We start from the raw sequence: 20,053 nt of genomic DNA, 5'->3' as shown, positions 1-20,053 counted from the left end.
CCACCCTTAAAATCTCCCCCACCAACCTCTCCCTCTCTCTTCTCTCCTTCCCCTCCTTGTGGGTCCTAGTGGAGATTAGCTCTCCCCTAATCACCGCCTTCAGCGCCTCCCAGACCACCCCTACCTGCACCTCCCCATTATCGTTAACCTCTAGGTATCTTTCAATGCACCCCCGGATCCGCCAGCAAACCCACCTCCAGGCACCACAGCGGGCGCTGGTCCCTCTCCTCCCCTAGCTCGAGCTCCACCCAGTGCGGGTCACGGTCTGTGATGGCTATGGCCGAATACTCAGTGTTCTCCACCCTCGGGATCGGCGCCCTGCTCAAAACGAAGAAGTCAATCCGGGAGTAGGCTTTATGGCCGTGGGAAAAGAAAGAGAATTCCCTGGCCCCCCGCCTAACAAACCTCCATGGGTCCACTCCTCCCATCTGGTCCATAAACCCCCTCAGCACCTTGGCCGCCGCCGGCCTCTTTCCCGTCCTGGACCTAGAACGGTTCAATGCTGGATCCAGTACTGTGTTGAAGTCCCCCCCCATTATCAAGCTCCCTGCCTCCAGGTCCGGAATCCAGCCCAACATGCGCCGCATAAATCCAGCATCGTCCCAATTCGGGGCAGAGACATTCACTAATACCACCCACACCCCCTGCATCTTACCACTCACCATCACGTACCTACCTCCATTATCTGCCACGATGCTCAGCGCCTCAAACCACACCCGCTTCCCCACCAAAATCGCCACCCCTCGATTCTTTGCGTCCAACCTCGAGTGGAAAACCTGCCCTACCCACCCCTTTCTCAGCCTAACCTGATCTGCGACCCTCAAATGCATCTCCTGGAGCATGACCACATCTGCCTTCAGTCCCTTCAGGTGCGCGAACACACGGGCCCTCTTGACCGGCCCGTTCAGGCCTCTCACATTCCAAGTTATCAGCCGGATCAGGGGGCTGCCCGCCACCCCCTGCCGAATAGCCATCTCCCTTTCTAGGCCAGCCACGTGCCCGCGCCTCCCACACTCTCCGTTCCCCCCAAGCGGCAGACCCCCGCCTCGACACTCTCTTCAGGCTCCAGCTCCCCTTTGGCCAATGCAGCAGCAACCCAGTCCCCCCCCCCCCCCCCTTAGCTAGGTCCCCCCCTAGCTGCGTTGCTCCTCCCATAGCACTCCCGTAAGTCAGCTGACTCCTGCTGACCCCAGCCGCTCCCGCCACTCCATCGACCCCCCCAGTGTGAGAATCTCCCCCCCCCCCTCCCGCCCCTCCTGTCCATCAGCGGGTGCTCCTCTCCAGCACCACCCCTCCCCCCCCAACCCCGCCCCCTTCCCTCCCTAGTGCGGGAAAAAGGCCGCGCTTTCCACCAAGCCGGCCCCGCCCCCTCTGGCACAGCTCCCTTTCGCAGGCTGATCCCAGCTCCCCCAACTCGGACCTCCCCTCTCCCCCCCCCCCCCCCCAATGGGGCCCCCTCTTCCAACCACCGACGCCCACACTCTCACCAAACCCCCACTACGAACCATTTCACCCTACCCCACCCAGCACCCAAAAAAAACAGTACCAAACAGAACATCCCCCCCAAAACACAACAATCCCATCAATCCCTTCCCCACATCCCCTCGCAACCGACCCTCAATCAGAGTCCAACTTTCCGGCCTGGATAAAGGTCCCCGCCTCCTCCGGCGTCTCGAAGTAGTGGTGGTGGTCCTTGAAAGTGACCCACAGTCGCGCCGGCTGCAACATTCCAAATTTCACCCCCTTCCGATGCAGAGTCGCCTTAGCCCGATTGTACCCGGCCCTCTTCTTGGCCACCTCCACGCTCCAGTCCTGATACATCCGGACCTCTGCATTCTCCCACCTGCTGCTCCGCTCCTTCTTTGCCCACCTTAGGACACACTCCCTGTCCACCAAGCGGTGGAACCGCACCAGCACCGCCCGCGGCGGCTCGTTGGGCATGGGCCTCCTTGCCAGGACTTGGTGGGTCCCCTCCATCTCCAGGGGCCCCGGGAAGGCCCCCGCACCCATCAACATGTTCAGCATCGTGACCACGTATGCTCCAACATCCGACCCCTCCACTCCCTCTGGGAGACCCAGAATCCGCAGGTTCTTCCTCCTCGACCGATTCTCCATGTCCTCGAACCTTTCCTGCCATTTCTTATGCATCGCCTCGTGCGCCTCTACCTTCACCGCCAGGCCCAATATCTCGTCCTCATTCTCCGAGGCCTTTTGCCGCACCTCCCGGATCGCTGCCCCTTGGGCCCTCTGAGTCTCGAGCAGCTTGTCTATCGAAGCCTTCATCGGCTCCAACAGCTCTGCCTTCAATTCCGTGAAGCAGCGCTGGAGAAACTCCTACTGCTCTTGCGCCCACGCTACCTGGTCTCCACCTGCCGCCATCTTGGTTTTCCTCCCTTGCACTTTTCGCTGCTCCAAAACTACTTTTTTCATCGCTCCACTCCTGGTCCAATCTATACAATGCCGGGGGAATCGTACTGTCACCTTCCCACACTGGGAACCGTCGAACAAATGCCGCTGGGGGCCCTAAAAAGAGCCCAAAAGTCAGTTTCTGGCAGGAGCTGCCGAACGTGCGACTTAGCTCCGCATAGCTGCAACCGGAAGTCCAGAGTTGATCTATTCCAACACCATTTCCTGATACTATTCCCGTTTCCCTTGATGTTTATTACAGACAGAGGACAAGTCTTTCAAGGACACGTCAAGTTGGCTATTTAAAGGAAGCAGGAAGGGAGTAAAAAAGCAACAAGTTATGGTAAACCTTTATAAAACATTGGTTATGCCCCAGTTGGAGAAGTGTGTTCACTTCTAAGAACCACACTTTAGGAAGGATGTCAGGAAGGAGGGTACAGGACAAGTCAATGAGAATGGTTCCAGAAACGAGAAACTTCAGTTCAGTGGACAGTTCAGAGAAGCCGGGCTGCTCCCATCACAGAAGAGAAAATTAAAGGAAGATTCAGAGATGTTTAAAATCATAAAACAATTCTCCCCCCCCCCCACCACACCCAACAAGCTGCTGTGCTCTGAAATGTGGTGGAAGCAGATTGAGCAACAAGTTCGAAAAGGGATTCAGATAGCTACTTGAAGAGAAAAAGAAATGGCAAAACAATGTGCGATAGAAAGCAGGGACTGGAATTAATTGCATATCTGTACCAGAGTCACACCCTGGACTGACGGTCTCGCTGTGCTGTATCATTCTATGACTCAATATTGTCCACTCGTCCCTTTAATAAGTGCTAAGCATCAGAAATCAAAGTCAGACAAGAGAGGTACAGCACAGGAACAGGCCCATCGGCTCTAAAGAATTAATAAAAATGTACATTAAATAATATCGTCAGTCAAACAAATATTCCACAAGTGTTAAATCTTCAGGCACAAAATGGCAAGTAGCTATGTAGGCCTTCATCGTCAAAATCTACAGAAGTGAACTTACCTTGGTAAAGAATGGAGATATGAAAACAAAGAAAACATCGTAGATGAGCAGCAGAACCAACAAAATGACACAAGACTGTAAAACAAGGGGAGAAAGTTGACATTTTGTTAATACTTAAAGCTTTCATTTTGTGCCAAGTATTATAATGGCAGATTTAAGTTTGAATATGCTACTGAAAAAAGTATTGCCTCTTCTGATCATTGTTCACATGGGCTGTTACAGCTGGCAAATACATCCTCACTGAATTCGTTTTGAGAAACTACCATCGTATCTGAATTCCATTTGTGTCTGTCTGACTAACCAGCTTTAAATGTTGTTTGCTACCTGCCCACCAATTTCATTCCTCCTACCCAGGAGACTCCAAGTTTGTACCTTAAAGGTTTTCTGAATGTCAGTTATCTGCGTCAGTCACCACCTCCATGGCCTTTATTTGCATTCTTGAGCACAATATTCTGCTTCAAAATAAAGCTGCTTCAAATTTCATCCCCTAAGAACGTCGGGATTAGAAGTCGGCAATTCGGCCCCTCGAGCCTGCTCCGCCATTCATAGACCATAGATCATACAGTGCAGGAGGCGGCCATTCGGCCCCTCGAGCCTGCTCCGCCATTCATAGACCATAGATCATACAGTGCAGGAGGCGGCCATTCGGCCCCTCGAGTCTGCACTGCCCACATTAAGCCCTCACTTCCACCCTATTCCCTTCACCCCAATAACCCCTCCTAACATTTTTGGACACGAACGGCAATTTAGCATGGCCAATCCACCTAACCTGCCTGCACGTCTTTGGACTGTGGGAGGAAACCGGAGCACCCGGAGGAAACCCACACAGACACGGGGAGAACGTGCAGACTCCGCACAGACAGTGACCCAGCAGGGAATCGAACCTGGGACCCTGGCGCTGTGAAGCCACAGTGCTAACCACTGTGCTACCGTGCTGATCTCCTCCTGGTCTGAAATCCACCTCCCCACCTGTTCCCCAAATCCCTTTCAACCATCTATCAGAAATATATTCATCTCCCTCTTGAAACCAATTAATGATCCAGTGTTGAAGCAACATCATGGTGGTTTCCCAGTTCACTTAATTGTTGTGGAAATTGTGGGATCTGAAGATTTAAGTCACTTCTTGCTTCTTACAGGAATGTACATTTTAATGGTTGGAGCACACATTTTACATCAATTTAAAATAATTTCAATTGCACAGCAAAAACGCAATATTAATTACCATATGAAACACATAGCGTACCTTAAAATGAGGCATTTTCAGGGTCTTCATGAAGTTAAGGCAAAAGGCAACTCCAAGACAGTCATGTAGGATCCAAACCCATCTACAATGAGAATCAGTCAACTTAACAATGGTTCCATATTTAACTTGAGCACATTAACACTACAGTAGAATCCATTCCTCAACAGGCACAATAACGTTTGGGAAAGGTAAAGGCCACTGATTCTCAGGCAGGCCAGATTGCTGCAGTTGCCAGAAGAAGTTAAGAAGCCAAAGACAACCGAGGATATCAAATCTGGAAAGAGAAACGTCGAGTTCATTTAACTTTTTTGGATATAGAAAGTTACGAGAAATAATTAGTTAATAAAACCCCAGCCAGGAAAGGGTCACAACCGTGACTAACAAAAATCAAGGATTATATCAGATCAAAGTGGCGTATAAAGTGGCCAAAGAACGGTAAACCCGAGGAATGGGAGCATTTTAGGATTCTGCAACAGAGGACCAGCTAAAAGATTAACGGAAAACTGAGCCAGCTTTCCCATCTCATTGACTTGTCCTGTTCCTTTCTCCATGAGCTTATCCAGCTTCCCCTAAATGCATCTATGCTGTTCACCTTGTTGAGCGTTTCGATCCCAACAGTGTCGCCAATACTGTTGCTAATATTAATGATGTTGCTGAACCACAAGCCTTCCCTTATATCGATCAAATGACCACACAACCAGTTAGTTAGTTCAAAAGATGGTTTATTTACATACACAAGAGTTGCCTCGACATGCAAACACAATATCCACTACAAGTTAAACTACAGCTATCAGCTACAATAACCTATACTTAACTTCAGGGCAACCGGCACTGTACAAATGGATATGGCCTTTATCTGGATTTCACTTGGCTGGTTCGAAGAAAGTGGCTCTGTCTCTGCTGGGCTCATCCATCAGGTAGCGATCGTTGGTCTTGGAACTTGGCTGGCTGTTCCTGGGTGGCCCAGGCCGGATCCAAAAGAGACAGAACACATGGCTGTGTCCTCTTTTATCCCTCTGGGATTTCGCGCTCTTTGGGGCGGTCCTTAACCTTGGACCCAATAGTTCGACAGGGCTCTGATAACGGTCTTTGATTTCGGCCAATAAAGGGGCGGGTAGCTGGGCGGGTCCTCAGAGGTCATTGACCTTGGCAGTTGGGCTGAGTAAAGGGAGTGGCACCGATCAGTCTGTGGATGTACCGGTTTCTTGATTGGAGTTCTATTGTCCTGGGAAAATGGGCCATTAAAATGCAACCGAGCGGGGGGTTTCGATCAGGTCTGGTTACCTGTGTTTCAAATACACATCGGCTCTGTATCTGTCCGAGTCCTGGGTTGGTCATAATTCAAATGGTCCTTTACAGGTGGCCATCTTAGATGGCTACATCCCGTCCTCTTGATCCTGAACGCGAAGCGTGGTGGATCACACTATTGATCCCTGTTCATCCTTGGTGGCCCGGTCACCCTTGGTCAAGGCAAGGTTCTACTCTACTCTATCTTATGGTTTGGGACATTTACTTAATATTTCATTAATACATTCATAAATTAATTCATCTCTAACTACAATTTAGGTCACTATAAAACATTTAATTTATCCGCACAGTTGATCTCTAGCTAACACTATCTAAGCTACTCTCATGCTGCTGGTGAATATCAAAGAACTTCTATTCAGTACAAAATTTAAAACAGCAGCATCACATTTCTACTTAATCCTAATAAAGTTAAAGAGATACATGGTTTATTCTTAGCAGCGATTGGTACATGAATTTAATTTTGTTGAAATCCAAAGAAGGGGGCTTGGACTGTATATAATCGGGGAGCGGGAGGCTTTTGCTTGCCATTTACGGAGTCGAAGTGTCTGAATGACACTGCAGATTATTGCAATTACGATAAGGGCCTCCATGTATGAAAGGGGGTTCCATTTGGCAATGTTTTCGCACCAAGTGGGGGTCTCGATGTCTGTCTTTATGTGTGGTGTAGTGTCCGGGCTGGTGATGGCCTGTTGGGTGGTAGTGTTCGGGGCTGGTGTGGGGTTTGTAACAAAAGTCCGTTGCGCGCGCAGTTGCAGAAGTCCAGCGATGATCCAAACGCATGTCAGCAGTCCGTGTTTCATCCTGTGTTTTCTGTTTTCCGGGTAATCCTGGGGGTGCAAGCATAGTGTCTATTATTATCTTTGGTTAATATCTTGTTTTATTAGTCTTTCTCTCCTTACTCCAATTACCCATTATGATTGTCACCATGTGTGACTCCCTCAATTTTCTTTTTGAAATACCATTTTGGAGAGACAAGAAATGGAAATGTTGAAAGTACAGAGACTCTCGCAGCTTGTGGGCGCTGCTTGGGGCGGGCGGACAATTTCTTCGACCAGTCTTTTCTTTACTTGCAACCAGTGGTGGTTGAGGCTTAACTTAACCAGCCGAATTTCAGGGCGGCCAGTTTTATATATTTGTTAGCTGCAATCACATTTGGCCTGGAGTCAGTGTAGGGTGACCAAAGGAGAGGAAGGAGGAAACAAAAATGAAGTGGCATTGCTGAGGTGCATGAGAAGTGGCGGGTAAGCGCTCACAGTTTGCATGGGGAGCTAGGAGCTTGCAGCTGCTATGGGTGGTGTTCTCTTTCATATCTGGGGGCTAGTCTAGCTGGGGGTGTGGGTCTCCTGCAATCTCGGGCGAAGTGTCCTGACTGCCCACAGTTGTAGCATGACCCTAGGACACGCAAGGTGGAGCAGGCTCTCTGGTGTATTGCTCCCTTGGGTATGGTTCCCTGGGATACTGGACTTCTCCTCTACCCTCGTTTATCCATGCGGGTCCCGGACTGGTCCTAACTGGATGCATGGCGGCTTCCTGGCTATTCTGTTGTATCTGTTCCTGCAGTGACTGTTCCCATGCTCTAGATAAACGTCTCGTGTGCCTGTTCTGAGGGATCGAAGTTTACGCAAGCCTTTTTACCTGCTTCTGTCACGTGGGAGACTAAAGTGCGGGTCCATGTGGTAGTGTCTTCAGCATCTAGGTTAGCGCGGTTTAAATCCCCAAATACTGCCTTAAAATGTATCCAGAGACGGCTGGCAAAGGCAGTCGGATGTTCTCCCTTCTTTTGCCTGCAGTGATTTAAACCCTCAACTGGATCTCCTTTGTTATATCCAATGGCATCTAATATGATGGTTTTCATTTCCTGTAGGGTTCCTCCTGCTACATTTTGGGGTTCTGGCAAAGCTGATCTTACAGACTGGCTAAGGCTCATATTAGCTTTACTTCCTCTCTCTCATCTAGGCTGTACATAACCTTTTGTTGGCGCACCTCCTCAAAGAAGCTGTGCGGGTCTGCGGTGGGCTGGAATGGAATGGAATAATTTTTGTACAAGCATCCCTTAATTGGGTTGTGGATAGTGGGGTGGTGTAAACGATATCAGGCTCATCCTGATCCGATGACAAACAAAGAACAAAGAAATGTACAGCACAGGAACAGGCCCTTCGACCCTCCAAGCCCGTGCCGACCATACTGCCCGACTAAACTACAATCTTCTACACTTCCTGGGTCCGTATCCTTCGATTCCCATCCTATTCATATATTTGTCAAGATGCCCCTTAAATGTCCCTATCGTCCCTGCTTCCACTACCTCCTCCGGTAGCGAGTTCCAGGCACCCACTACCCTCTGCGTAAAAAACTTGCCTCGTACATCTACTCTAAACCTTGCCCCTCTCACCTTAAACCTATGCCCCCTAGTAATTGACCCCTCTACCCTGGGGAAAAGCCTCTGACTATCCACTCTGTCTATGCCCCTCATAATTTTGTATACCTCTATCAGGTCGCCCCTCAACCTCCTTCGTTCCAGTGAGAACAAACCGAGTTTATTCAATCGCTCCTCATAGCTTATGCCCTCCATACCAGGCAACATTCTGGTAAATCTCTTCTGCACCCTCTCTAAAGCCTCCACATCCTTCTGGTAGTGTGGCGACCAGAATTGAACACTATACTCCAAGTGTGGCCTAACTAAGGTTCTATACAGCTGCAACATGACTTGCCAATTCTTATACTCAATGCCCCGGCCAATGAAGGCAAGCATGCCGTATGCCTTCTTGACTACCTTCTCCACCTGTGTTGCCCCTTTCAATGACCTGTGGACCTGTACTCCTAGATCTCTTTGACTTTCAATACTCTTGAGGGTTCTACCATTCACTGTATATTCCCTACCTGCATTAGCCCTTCCAAAATGCATTACCTCACATTTGTCCGGATTAAACTCCATCTGCCATCTCTCCGCCCAAGTCTCCAGACAATCTAAATCCTGCTGTATCCTCAGACAGTCCTCATCGCTATCCGCAATTCCACCAACCTTTGTGTCGTCTGCAAACTTACTAATCAGACCGGTTACATTTTCCTCCAAATCATTTATATATACTACAAACAGCAAAGGTCCCAACACTGATCCCTGTGGAACACCACTGGTCACAGCCCTCCAATTAGAAAAGCATCCCTCCATCGCTACCCTCTGCCTTCTATGGCCTAGCCAGTTCTGTATCCACCTTGCCAGTTCACCCCTGATCCCGTGTGACTTCACCTTTTGTACTAGTCTACCATGAGGGACCTTGTCAAAGGCCTTACTGAAGTCCATATAGACAACATCCACTGCCCTACCTGCATCAATCATCTTAGTGACCTCCTCGAAAAACTCTATCAAGTTAGTGAGACACGACCTCCCCTTCACAAAACCGTGCTGCCTCTCACTAATACCTGCGTTGTGTGGTAACCCGATTCATGGGGGTCGAATTGTGAGTGGGGGTGTGTGCTGCCTATGCAGTCGGTGGTGCAGGTGCTTTTCTTTTTGGGGCATGGAGGACTCGATTTTGATTTCCCGTGTCCTTTATGTATTTTTGGGCGCTTTCGTTTAACTCTTGCCAATCGGGAGCATCTTCCTCATCTAAACCCTGCCCGAAAGTGTACCTGATGCCATTCTGTACGGAGAGTAGCAACTGTAACTTTTCTATCTTCTGTCGGCATTTAGCATGGTCAACGGTACTCTGTTTCTGTTCCTTGGTGGAGTTGTGGAGCGCTCTCAAAGCTGCTTTTAAATCTGCGCATTTGCTAGTTAGCTGGGCGACCTGTTGTCCTGTTTCCTCTCTTACCAGGACTGCGCGTTGTGTACCTTGGTAGGCTTTATCGTACTGGGTCTGGAAGCTACTAAGGTGAACTAGACAAGATTGATGTGCACGTTTTACATCGGCCATTTCCTTATCCTCAGCTACTAACTGTTCCCGGAGTTGCACAATTATATTCTCGCTTTCGTTACGGTTTCCCTCGTTCTTTTCTTCCTTCTCAATTAACTGTCTTCACGACCTCCTCTGTGCCTCGCAACTGTGCCAAACAGGACACTATTGCCATCGGCTTTCTGACTTTCCCTACATTTTTCTTGTGGACCTCGCTTAGGTTCTCCCACCAAGTTTGTCCTATCTTTCCTGGACCTGACTCATCATCAGCACAAAAATTCGACCAAAGGGGCCATCCTTTCCCCTTTAAGTATTTCCTTAACTCTTCCTCCCATATGGGGTATTGCTTTGCTCTGTTGGTCGCTGCAACCTCGGGTTCCTGTGGGTTCATCAATCTTTCCATTGCTTTAGTGGCCCTTACTTCTCTTATCTCTTGCTCTACTTTTAATTTGGGACAGGGGAATAAGGCGGCGATTTGAACAGCAGGTATGGCCTAAGCTATCTTCCGGCTCATAATCCCTCAATAGTTGTACACAATTCTAACGAGCTTACTTTACTCTTCTTGTTAGGTACGCATGCGGGTTAGTACACACTTCTGAAATTTGGTTATTTGGTTGATATGGGACATGCACTTGTGGTTCTTTCTCGCAATTGGATTCAAAGTTTGTGGGTTCTGTCGGAGTGACAAAGTCACTTCTAATCGAGTCCCATCAGGGTCGCCAATAATGTTGAGCGTTTCAATCCCAACAGTGTCGCCAATACTGTTGCTAATATTAATGATGTTGCTGAACCACAAGCCTTCCCTTACATCAATCAAATGACCACACAACCAGTTAGTTCAAAAGATGGTTTATTTACATACACAAGAGTTACCTCCACATGCAAACACAATATCTACTACGAGTTAAACTACACCTATCAGCTACAATAACCTATACTTAACTTCAGGGCGACCGGCACTGTGCAAATGGATAAGGCCTTTTTCTGGATTTCACTTGGCTGGTTCGAAGAAAGTGGCTCTGTCTCTGCTGGGCTCAGCAGTCAGGTAGCGATCGTTGGTCTTGATTTTGGATGGCTGTTCCTGCTGCAATTGGTTTGGTACAGGCCGGATCCAAAAGATACAGAACACATGGCTGTTCTCTCTTATCCCTCTGGGATTTTGTGCTCTTTGGGGCGGTCCTTAACCTTGGACCCAATAGTTCGACAGGGCTCTGATAACGGTCTTTGATTTCGGCCAATAAAGGGGCGGGTAGCTGGGCGGGTCCTCAGAGGTCATTGACCTTGGCAGTTGGGCTGAGTAAAGGGAGTGGCACCGATCAGTCTGTGGATGTACCGGTTGCTTGATTGGAGTTCTATTGTCCTGGGGAAATGGGCCATTAAAATGCAAACGAGCGGAGGGTTTCGATCAGGTCTGGTTACCTGTGTTTCAAATACACATCGGCTCTGTATCTGTCCGAGTCCTGGGTTGGCCATAGTTCCCATGGTCCTTTACAGGTGGCCATCTTAGATGGCTACAACCTCATCAGCCATGGTGGCAAATTCCACATTCTCACTGCTCATCGGATAATGATTTCTCCTGAATTTCCTAATTTTTTTGTGTTTTTAAAATATATTTATTGAAGAATTTGCAACATTTTTATAACAATAACAAACAAAACAATAATAACAAACCTCAACATGGTAAACTAGACATTTCCCACCCAACCCCTTCTGTACATCCCTCAACCAGATTGCACCTACATCCCCCCCCCCTTGGAATGCTGCTTCTGCCGACATTTTAATTTTCCCCGAGAAAGTCGACCAACGGCTGCCACCTCCGGGAGAACCCCAGCATTGACCCCCTCAAGGCAAACTTTATTTTCTCCAGCCTGAGAAACCCAGCCATGTCACTGACCCAGGTCCCTGCACTCGGGGGCTTCGAGTCCCTCCACATTAACAAGATCCGTCTCCGGGCTCCCAGGGAGGCAAAGGCCAGGACGTCAGCCTCTTTCGCCCTCTGAACTCCTGGATCTTCCGACACTCCAAAGATCGCCACCTCTGGACTCGGCACCACCCGCGTCCCAAGCACCTTGGACACTGCCTTGGTAAACCCCTGCCAGTATCCACCAAGCTTCGGGCATGCCCAAAACATATGGACATGGTTTGCTGGGCTTCCCATGCACCTCGCACATCTGTCTTCCACCCCAAAAAACTTGCTCATCCTCGCCGCCGTCACGTGTGCCCGGTGTACCACCTTAAACTGTATCAGACTGAGCCGGGCACATGATGAGGAATTAACCCTGCTTAGGGCATCCGCCCACAGACCCGCCTCTAACTCCCCACCTAGCTCTTTCTCCCACTTGCCCTTCAGTTCCTCCCCCGGGGTTTCCTCCGCCTCCAACAACTCCTGATAGATATCCAACACTTTCCCCTCCCCCACCCAGGAACCGGATCTGTATCCCTCGTGGCGGGTCCGCGGGAAAGCCAACACCTGAATCCTCAGAAAGTCCCGCACTTGTAAATATCTGAAACCATTCCCCGGCGGCAGCTTGAACTTATCCTCCAGCACCTTCAGGCTGGGAAAACCCCCGTCTATGAATAGATCTCCCATCCGTCTAATTCCTGCTCTCTGCCAGCTCCGGAACCCGCCATCTATCCTGCCCGGTGCGAACCTCTGATTATTGCAAATCGGGGTCCAGACTGACGCACTCTCCACCTTCTTATACCTCCTCCCATTGCCCCCAGATCCTCAGTGCCGCCGCCACCGGGCTAGTGGAGTACCGGGCTGGTGAGAACGGCAGAGGTGCCGTTACCAATGCTCCCAAACTGGTACCTTTGCATGACGCCGCCTCCATCCGCTCCCATGCCGACCCCTCCCGCATTACCCACTTCCTAATCATCGCTATATTCGCCGCAGAAGTTCGGCAGCGCCAACCCATCCTCCCTCCGACTGCGTTCCAACAACATTTTCTTCACCCGCGGGGTTTGATTCGCCCATACAAAGCCCAAAATAATCTTGTTCACCCGTTTGAAAAAGGCCTTAGGGATGAAGATGGGGAGACACTGGAAGACAAACAAAAATCTGGGGAGCACCGTCATTTTCAGGGTCTGTACCCTCCCCGCCAGCGACAGCGGGAGCATATCCCATCTTTTAAAGTCCCCTTCCATTTGCTCTCCCAGCCGGGTTAGGTTGAGCCTGTGTAATGCCTCCCATTTCCGAGCCACCTGTATTCACAGGTAGCGAAAGCACCTCTCTACCACCCTGAGTGGCAGCTCATTCAGTCTCCTCTCCTACCCCCTTGCCTGGATCACAAACTCACTTTTTCCCATGTTCAATTTGTACCCCAAGAACCTGCCAAATTCCCCCAACATAGAACATTACTGCGCAGGACAGGCCCTTCGGCCCTCGATGTTGCGCCGACCTGTGAAACCAATCTAAAGCCCATCTACACTATTCCCTTATCGTCCATATGTCTATCCAATGACCATTTGAATGCCCTTAGTGTTGGCGAGTCCACTACTGTTGCAGGCAGGGCATTCCACATACTTACTACTCACTGAGTAAAGAACCTACCTCTGACATCTGTCCTATATCTTTCTCCCCTCAATTTAAAGCTATGTCCCCTCGTGCTAGACATCACCATCCGAGGAAAAAGGCTCTCACTGTCCACCCTATCCAATCCTCTGATCATCTTGTACGCCTCAATTAAGTCACCTCTTAACCTTCTTCTCTCTAACAAAAACAGCCTCAAGTCCCTCAGCCTTTCCTCATAAGATCTTCCCTCCGTACCAGGCAACATTCTGGTAAATCTCCTCTGCACCCTTTCCATTGCTTCCACATCCTTCCTATAATGCGGCGACCAGAATTGCACGCAATACTCCAAATGCGGCCGCACCAGAGTGTTGTACAGCTGCAACATCTCATGGCTCCGAAACTCAATTCCTCTACCAATAAAAGCTAACACACCGTACGCCTTCTTAACAACCCTCTCAACCTGGGTGGCAACTTTCAGGAATCTATGTACATGGACCGGTACCGAGATCTCTCTGCTCATCCACACTGCCAAGAATCTTACCATTAGCCCAGTACTCTGTCTTCCTGTTATTCCTTCCAAAATGAATCGCCTCACCCTTTTTTGCATTAAACTCCATTTGCCACCTCTCAGCCCAGCGCTGCAGCTTATCTATGTCCCTCTGTAACTTGTAACATCCTTCCGCACTGTCCACAACTGCACCGACTTTAGTGTCATCTGCAAATTTACTCACCCATCCTTCTACGCCCTCCTCCAGGTTATTTATAAAAATGACAAACAGCAGTGGCCCCAAAACAGATCCTTGTGGTACACCACTAGTAACTGGACTCCAGTCTGAACACTTCCCATCAACCACCACCCGTTGTCTTCTTCCAGCTAGGCAATTTCTGATCCAAACTGCTAAATCACCCTGAATCCCTTGCCTCCGTATTTTCTGTAGTAGCCTACCGTGGGGAACCTTATCAAACACTTTACTGAAATCCACATACACCACATCAACTGCTTTACCCTCATCCACCTGTTTAGTCACCTTCTCAAAGAACTCAATAAGGTTTGTGAGGCGCAACCTACCCTTCACAAATCCATGTTGACTATCTCTAATCAAATTATTCCTTTCCAGATGATTATACATCCTATCTCTTATAAACCTTTCCAAGATTTTGCCCACAACAGAAGTAAGACTCACTGGTCTATAGTTACCTGCGTTGTCTCTACTCCCCTTCTTGAACAAGGGGACAACATTTGCTATCCTCCAGTTTCTGGCACTATTCCTGTAGACAAAGATGACTTAAAGATCAAAGCCAAAGGCTCAGCAATCTCCTCCCTAGCTTCCCAGAGAATCCTAGGATAAATCCCATCCGGCCCAGGGGACTTACCTATTTTCTCACTTTCCAGAATTGCTAACACCTCCTCCTTATGAACCTCAAGCCCTTCTAGTCTAGTAGCCTGAATCTCAGTATTCTCAACAACATTGTCTTTTTCCTGTGCGAATACTGACGAAAAATATTCATTTAGCACCTCTCCTATCTCCTCGGACTCCAAGCACAACTTCCCACTACTGTCCTTGACTGGCCCTACTCTTACCCTAGTCATTTGTTTATTCCTGACATATCTATAGAAAGCTTTAAGGTTATCCTTGATCCTACTTGCCAAAGACTTCTCATGTCCCCTCCTGGCTCTTCTTAGCTCTCTCTTTAGATCCTTCCTAGCTAACTTGTAACTCTCGAGCGCCATAACTGAACCTTCATGTCTCATCTTTACATAAGCCTCCTTCTTCCTCTTGACAAGTGTTTCGACTGCTTTAGTAAACCATGGTTCTCTTGCTCGACCACTTCCTCCCTGCCTGACAGGTACATACTTATCAAGGACACGCAGTAGCTGTTCCATGAACAAGCTCTGCATTTCCATTGTGCCCATCCCCTGCAGTTTTCCTCTCCATCCGATGTATCCTAAGTCTTGCCTCATCGCATCATAATTGCCTTTCCGCCAGATATAACTCATGCCCTGCGGTATATACCTATCCCTTTCCATCACTAAAGTAAATGTAATCGAATTGTGGTCACTATCACCAAAGTGCTCACCTACCTCCAAATCTAACACCTGTCCTGGTTCATTACCCAGTACCAAATCCAATATGGCCTCGCCTCTCGTTGGCCTATCTACATACTGTGTCAGGAAACCCTCCTGCACACACTGGACAAAAACGGACCCATCTAAAGTATTCGAACTATAGCGTTTCCAGTCAATATTTGGAAAATTAAAGTCCCCCATAACAACTACCCTGTTGCTTTCGCTCCTATCCAGAATCATCTTTGCAATCCTTTCCTCTACATCTCTGGAACTTTTCGGAGGCCTATAGAAAACCCCTAACAGGGTGACCCTCCTTTCCTGTTTCTAACCTCAGCCCATACTACCTCAGTAGACGAGTCCTCATCAAACGTCCTTTCTGCCACCGTAATACTGTCCTTGACTAACAATGCCACCCCTCCCTCTCTTTTACCACCTTCCCTGAGCTTACTGAAATATCTAAACCCCGGCACCTGCAACAACCATTCCTGTCACTGCTCTACCCATGTCTCCAAAATTGCCACAGCATCGAAGTCCCAGGTACCAACCCATGCCGCAAGTTCACCCACCTTATTCCGGATGCTCCTGGCATTGAAGAAGACACACTTTAAACCACCTTCCTGCCTGCCGGTACACTCCTGCAACTTTGAAACCTTACTCATGACCTCACTACTCTCAACCTCCTGTATACTGGAGCTACAATTCAAGGTCTGTGGGAGTGAAAGGTGTGCAGGTTAGGTGGATTGGCCATGATAAATTGCCCTTAAGTGTTGGGTGGAGGTGCTGACTTTGGCTAGGGTGCTCTTTCCAAGAGCCGGTGCAGACTCAATGGGCCGAATGGCCTCCTTCTGCACTGTAAATTCAATGATAATCTATGATTAATCGAGGACAAAGGTTTGGCACAACATGGTGGGCCGAAGGGCCTGTTCTGTGCTGTATTTTTCTATGTTCTGTGTCTGCATAACTTCCCCCATCCCCTCCACCGGGTCCGAGATGTATAAGAGCAGATAGTCCACGTAAAGCGAAACCCAGTGCTCCACCCCCTTCCCCGAACCAGCCCCTGCCACTTCCTTGATGGTCTCAGCGCCATAGCCAGCGGTTCTATGGCCAGAGCAAACAGCAACGGGGAGAGGGGACACCCCTGCCTCGTCCCTTGGTGTAGGTTAAAGTACCCCGACCTCAGCAGGTTCATGCGCACACTCGCTACCGACGCCTGGTAGAGCAATCGCACCCAGTCGATGAAGCCCTCACAAAACCCAAACCTTCCCAGTGTCTCCCAAAGATACTCCAACTCCACCCGATCAAAAGCCTTCTCTGCGTCCATCGCCACCACCACCTCCTCTCCTTCTGAGGGCATCATAATTATATTCAAAAGCCTCCGAATGCAAGCATTGAGCTGTCGACCCTTAACAAATCCTGTTTGGTCCTCCCCTATCACCCCCGGGACACAGTCTTCTATCCTAGTGGCCAAATTCTTAGCCAGCAGGTTGGCATCTACGTTCAAAGGAGAGATCAGCCACTTCCGGGTGCGGCTATGCAGAGCTAAGCCGCACGATTCGGCAGCTCCCGCGAACACGGGACTTTCGGGCTCGCTAGAGGAGCCCCAACGGAACTTTTTTTACAGCCAACCCGTGGGGAAGAGAGGAGAGAGGTCCCCTACTAACTTGTATGGACCGGACCCGCAGCAAAACGGCCAAAAAAGTGGCATTGGAGCAGCGGGAGAAGAGGGGGAAAATAAGCAAAATGGCGGTGGCCGGGGACAAAGAGATGCAGGAATTCATCAAGCGCTGCTTCGAGGAGCTGCGTAACGAGATGGTGGCGCCTATGTTGGCAATAATTGAAGGACTAGGGATAACCCAGAAAGCCCACGAGGTGAAGATCCAGGAGATCTAGGAAAAAGTGAGTGAGAATGAGGACGAGCTCTTGGGCCTGGCGGTGAGAGTGGAGCGGCACGAGGCGCTACACAAGACGTGGGCGGGAAGACTCGAAGACCTGGAGAACAGGTCGAGGAGAAAGAATCTGAGGATCCTGGGTCTCCCAGAAGGAGTGGAGGGGGCCGATGCCACGGCATATGCGGGCACAATGATCGGGGCGCTGATGGGCGCGGCGCCCCCCCCCCCCCCCCCCCGGCCCGAGGTTGCTGGAGCTGGATGGGGCACACCGGGTGCTGGCGAGGAAGTCCAAGGCAAATGAGCCGCCAAGGGCGATGGTGGTGAGATTTCACCGGTTTACGGACAGAGAGAGGGTCCTGAAATGGGCCAAGAAGGAACGGAGCAGCAAGTGGGACAATGCAGAGATCAGAATATACCCAGACTGGAGCGCGGAGGTCGCTAAGCGGAGAGCGGGTTTCAACCGGGCCAAAGCGGTGCTGCATCGGAAAGGAGTGAAATTCGGAATGCTGCAGCCAGCGCGACTGTGGGTTACACATAATGGCCAACACCACTACTTCGAAACGCCCGAAGAGGCGTGGACCTTTATACAAACTGAAAAGTTGGACTCTAACTGAGGGTTTGTGAGGGTGGGGGGTATGTTTTGGGGTTTGATGTGTGATGGTTGTTGTATATAGGGGGTCAATCACGCGCAGGAAATGTTATATGGGCTGGGGGAGAGAGACAAGGCACAGGAGCTGCGCCAGAGGGGGCGGGGCAGGCTCTGGAAAGCGCGGGGTTCTTTTCCTGCGCGCGGGAAGAAAGGCGGGAAGGGGAACGAAGGAACGTATATTGATTGGGAGACTCCCACACGGGGGGGGGGTCAAAGGGATGGCGGGGGAAGCCGGGGTCAGCAGGTGTCAGCTGACTTACGGGAGTGATATGCGGGGAGCAAAAAAGCTAGACAGGGGTCTAGCGGGGGGGAGGGAGGGAGGGGGGGGGGGGAAAGGGTTGCTGCTGCACTGGCCGAAAGGGAATGGGACACAGAAGAGGTGGTCAGGACGGAGATCCCCCAGCTGGGGGAACTGGAGGGTGAGGGTGACGCGGACATGGGATTGGCCCAGAAAAGGAGATGGCTAGTCGGCGGGGGGGGGGGGGGGGGGGGGGGGGGGGGGGCACTTGAAGGGACTGAAGGCAGACGTGGTCATGCTCCAAGAGACACACCTGAAGGTGGCGGACCAGGTCAGGTTAAGAAGGGGATGGGTAGGACAGGTATTTCACTCGGGACTGGACGCGAAAAATAGAAGGGTGGCAATTCTGGTGGGAAAACGGGTGTCGTTTGTGGCCAAGACTATCGTAGTGGATAATGGGAGATATGTGATGGTGAGTGGTAGGTTGCAAGGGACGTGGGTGGTGTTGGTAAATGTATACGCCCCGAACTGGGATGATGATGGATTCATGAAGCGCATGTTGGGGCGCATTCCGGACCTGGAGGCAGGAGGACTGATAATGGGAGGGGACTTCAATACAGTGCTGGACACAGCACTGGACCGCTCCAGATCAAGGACGGGAAAGAGGCCAGCGGCAGCGAAGGTGCTCAGGGGGTTTATGGATCAGATGGGGGGTCGGGGTGGACCCATGGAGGTTTGCAAGACCGCAGGCCAGGGAATTTTCTTTCTTTTCCCACGTGCACAAGGCCTACTCCCGGATAGATTTTTGTTCTGGGCAGGGTGCTCATCCCGAGGGTGGAGGGGACGGAGCATTCGGCCATAGCCGTTTCGGACCATGCCCCGCACTGGGTGGAAATGGGGCTGGGAGAGGAGAGGGGCCAACGCCCGCTGTAGCGGATGGATGTGGGACTGCTGGCAGATGAGGTGGTGTGTGGGAAGGTGAGGGGGTGTGTGGGAAGGTGAGGGGGTGTATCGAAAGGTACTTGGAGGCCAACGACAACGGGGAGGTGCGAGTGGGGGTGGTATGGGAGGCGTTGAAGGCGGTGATCAGGGGAGAGCTAATCTCCATCAGGGCTCATGGGGAGAAGACAGAGGGCATGGAAAGGGAGAGGTTAGTGGGGGAGATTTTGTGAGTCGACAGGAGATACGCAGAGGCCCCGGAGGAAAGATTACTTGGGGAAAGGCGACGGCTCCAGACGGAGTTTGACCTGTTGACCACGGGGAAGGCAGAGGCAGGCGGCGACCTACGAGTATGGGGAAAAGGCCAGTCGGATGCTGGCACACCAGCTCCGTAAGAGGACGGCAGCGAGGGAAATAGGGGGAATCAAAGATGGAAGGGGAGCCACGGTTCAGAGTGCAACGAAAATAAACAAGGTATTCAAGGCCTTCTATGAAGAGCTGTACAGATCCCAGCCCCCAGGTGGGGAAGAGGGGATGAGACGATTCCTAAACCAACTGAGGTTCCCGAGGGTGGAGGAGCAAGAGGCGGCTGATTTGGGGGCACCAATCGGGTTGGAGGAGCTGAGTAAGGGTTTGGGGAGTATGCAGGCGGGGAAGGCCCCGGGGCTGGGCGGGTTCCCGGTGGAGTTCGATAGAAAGTATGTGGACCTGTTGGCCCCGCTACTAGTGAGGACCTTTAACGAGGCAAGAGAGGAGGGGACCCTGCCCCCTGACAATGTCGGCGGCGACAATTTCCTTGATTCTAAAGCGAGACAAGGACCCACTGCAATGTGGATCGTACAGGCCGATTTCGCTCCTCAATGTGGACGCTAAGTTATTGGCAAAAGT

At 50.5% G+C, this 20,053-nt stretch overlaps 1 protein-coding gene across 1 annotated transcript in view; it reads right to left on the bottom strand.

Moving 5' to 3' along the window:
• The window catches only part of LOC140387310 (signal peptide peptidase-like 2A), a gene marked incomplete at its 5' end in the record, with an annotated part of 88,348 nt that overhangs the window by 36,680 nt on the left and 31,615 nt on the right, over positions 1 to 20,053 (bottom strand). The window contains 2 exon segments of the mRNA XM_072470239.1: positions 3,428 to 3,502; positions 4,671 to 4,752. Coding sequence (XP_072326340.1) covers positions 3,428 to 3,502; positions 4,671 to 4,752 — 157 coding nt within the window.

The sequence above is a fragment of the Scyliorhinus torazame genome, chromosome 12 (genome assembly GCF_047496885.1).
Source record: "Scyliorhinus torazame isolate Kashiwa2021f chromosome 12, sScyTor2.1, whole genome shotgun sequence".
Lineage (NCBI taxonomy): Eukaryota > Metazoa > Chordata > Chondrichthyes > Carcharhiniformes > Scyliorhinidae > Scyliorhinus > Scyliorhinus torazame.
The sequence above is the reverse complement of the archived record's forward strand: the minus strand, read 5'-3'. Positions and strand labels throughout refer to the sequence as shown.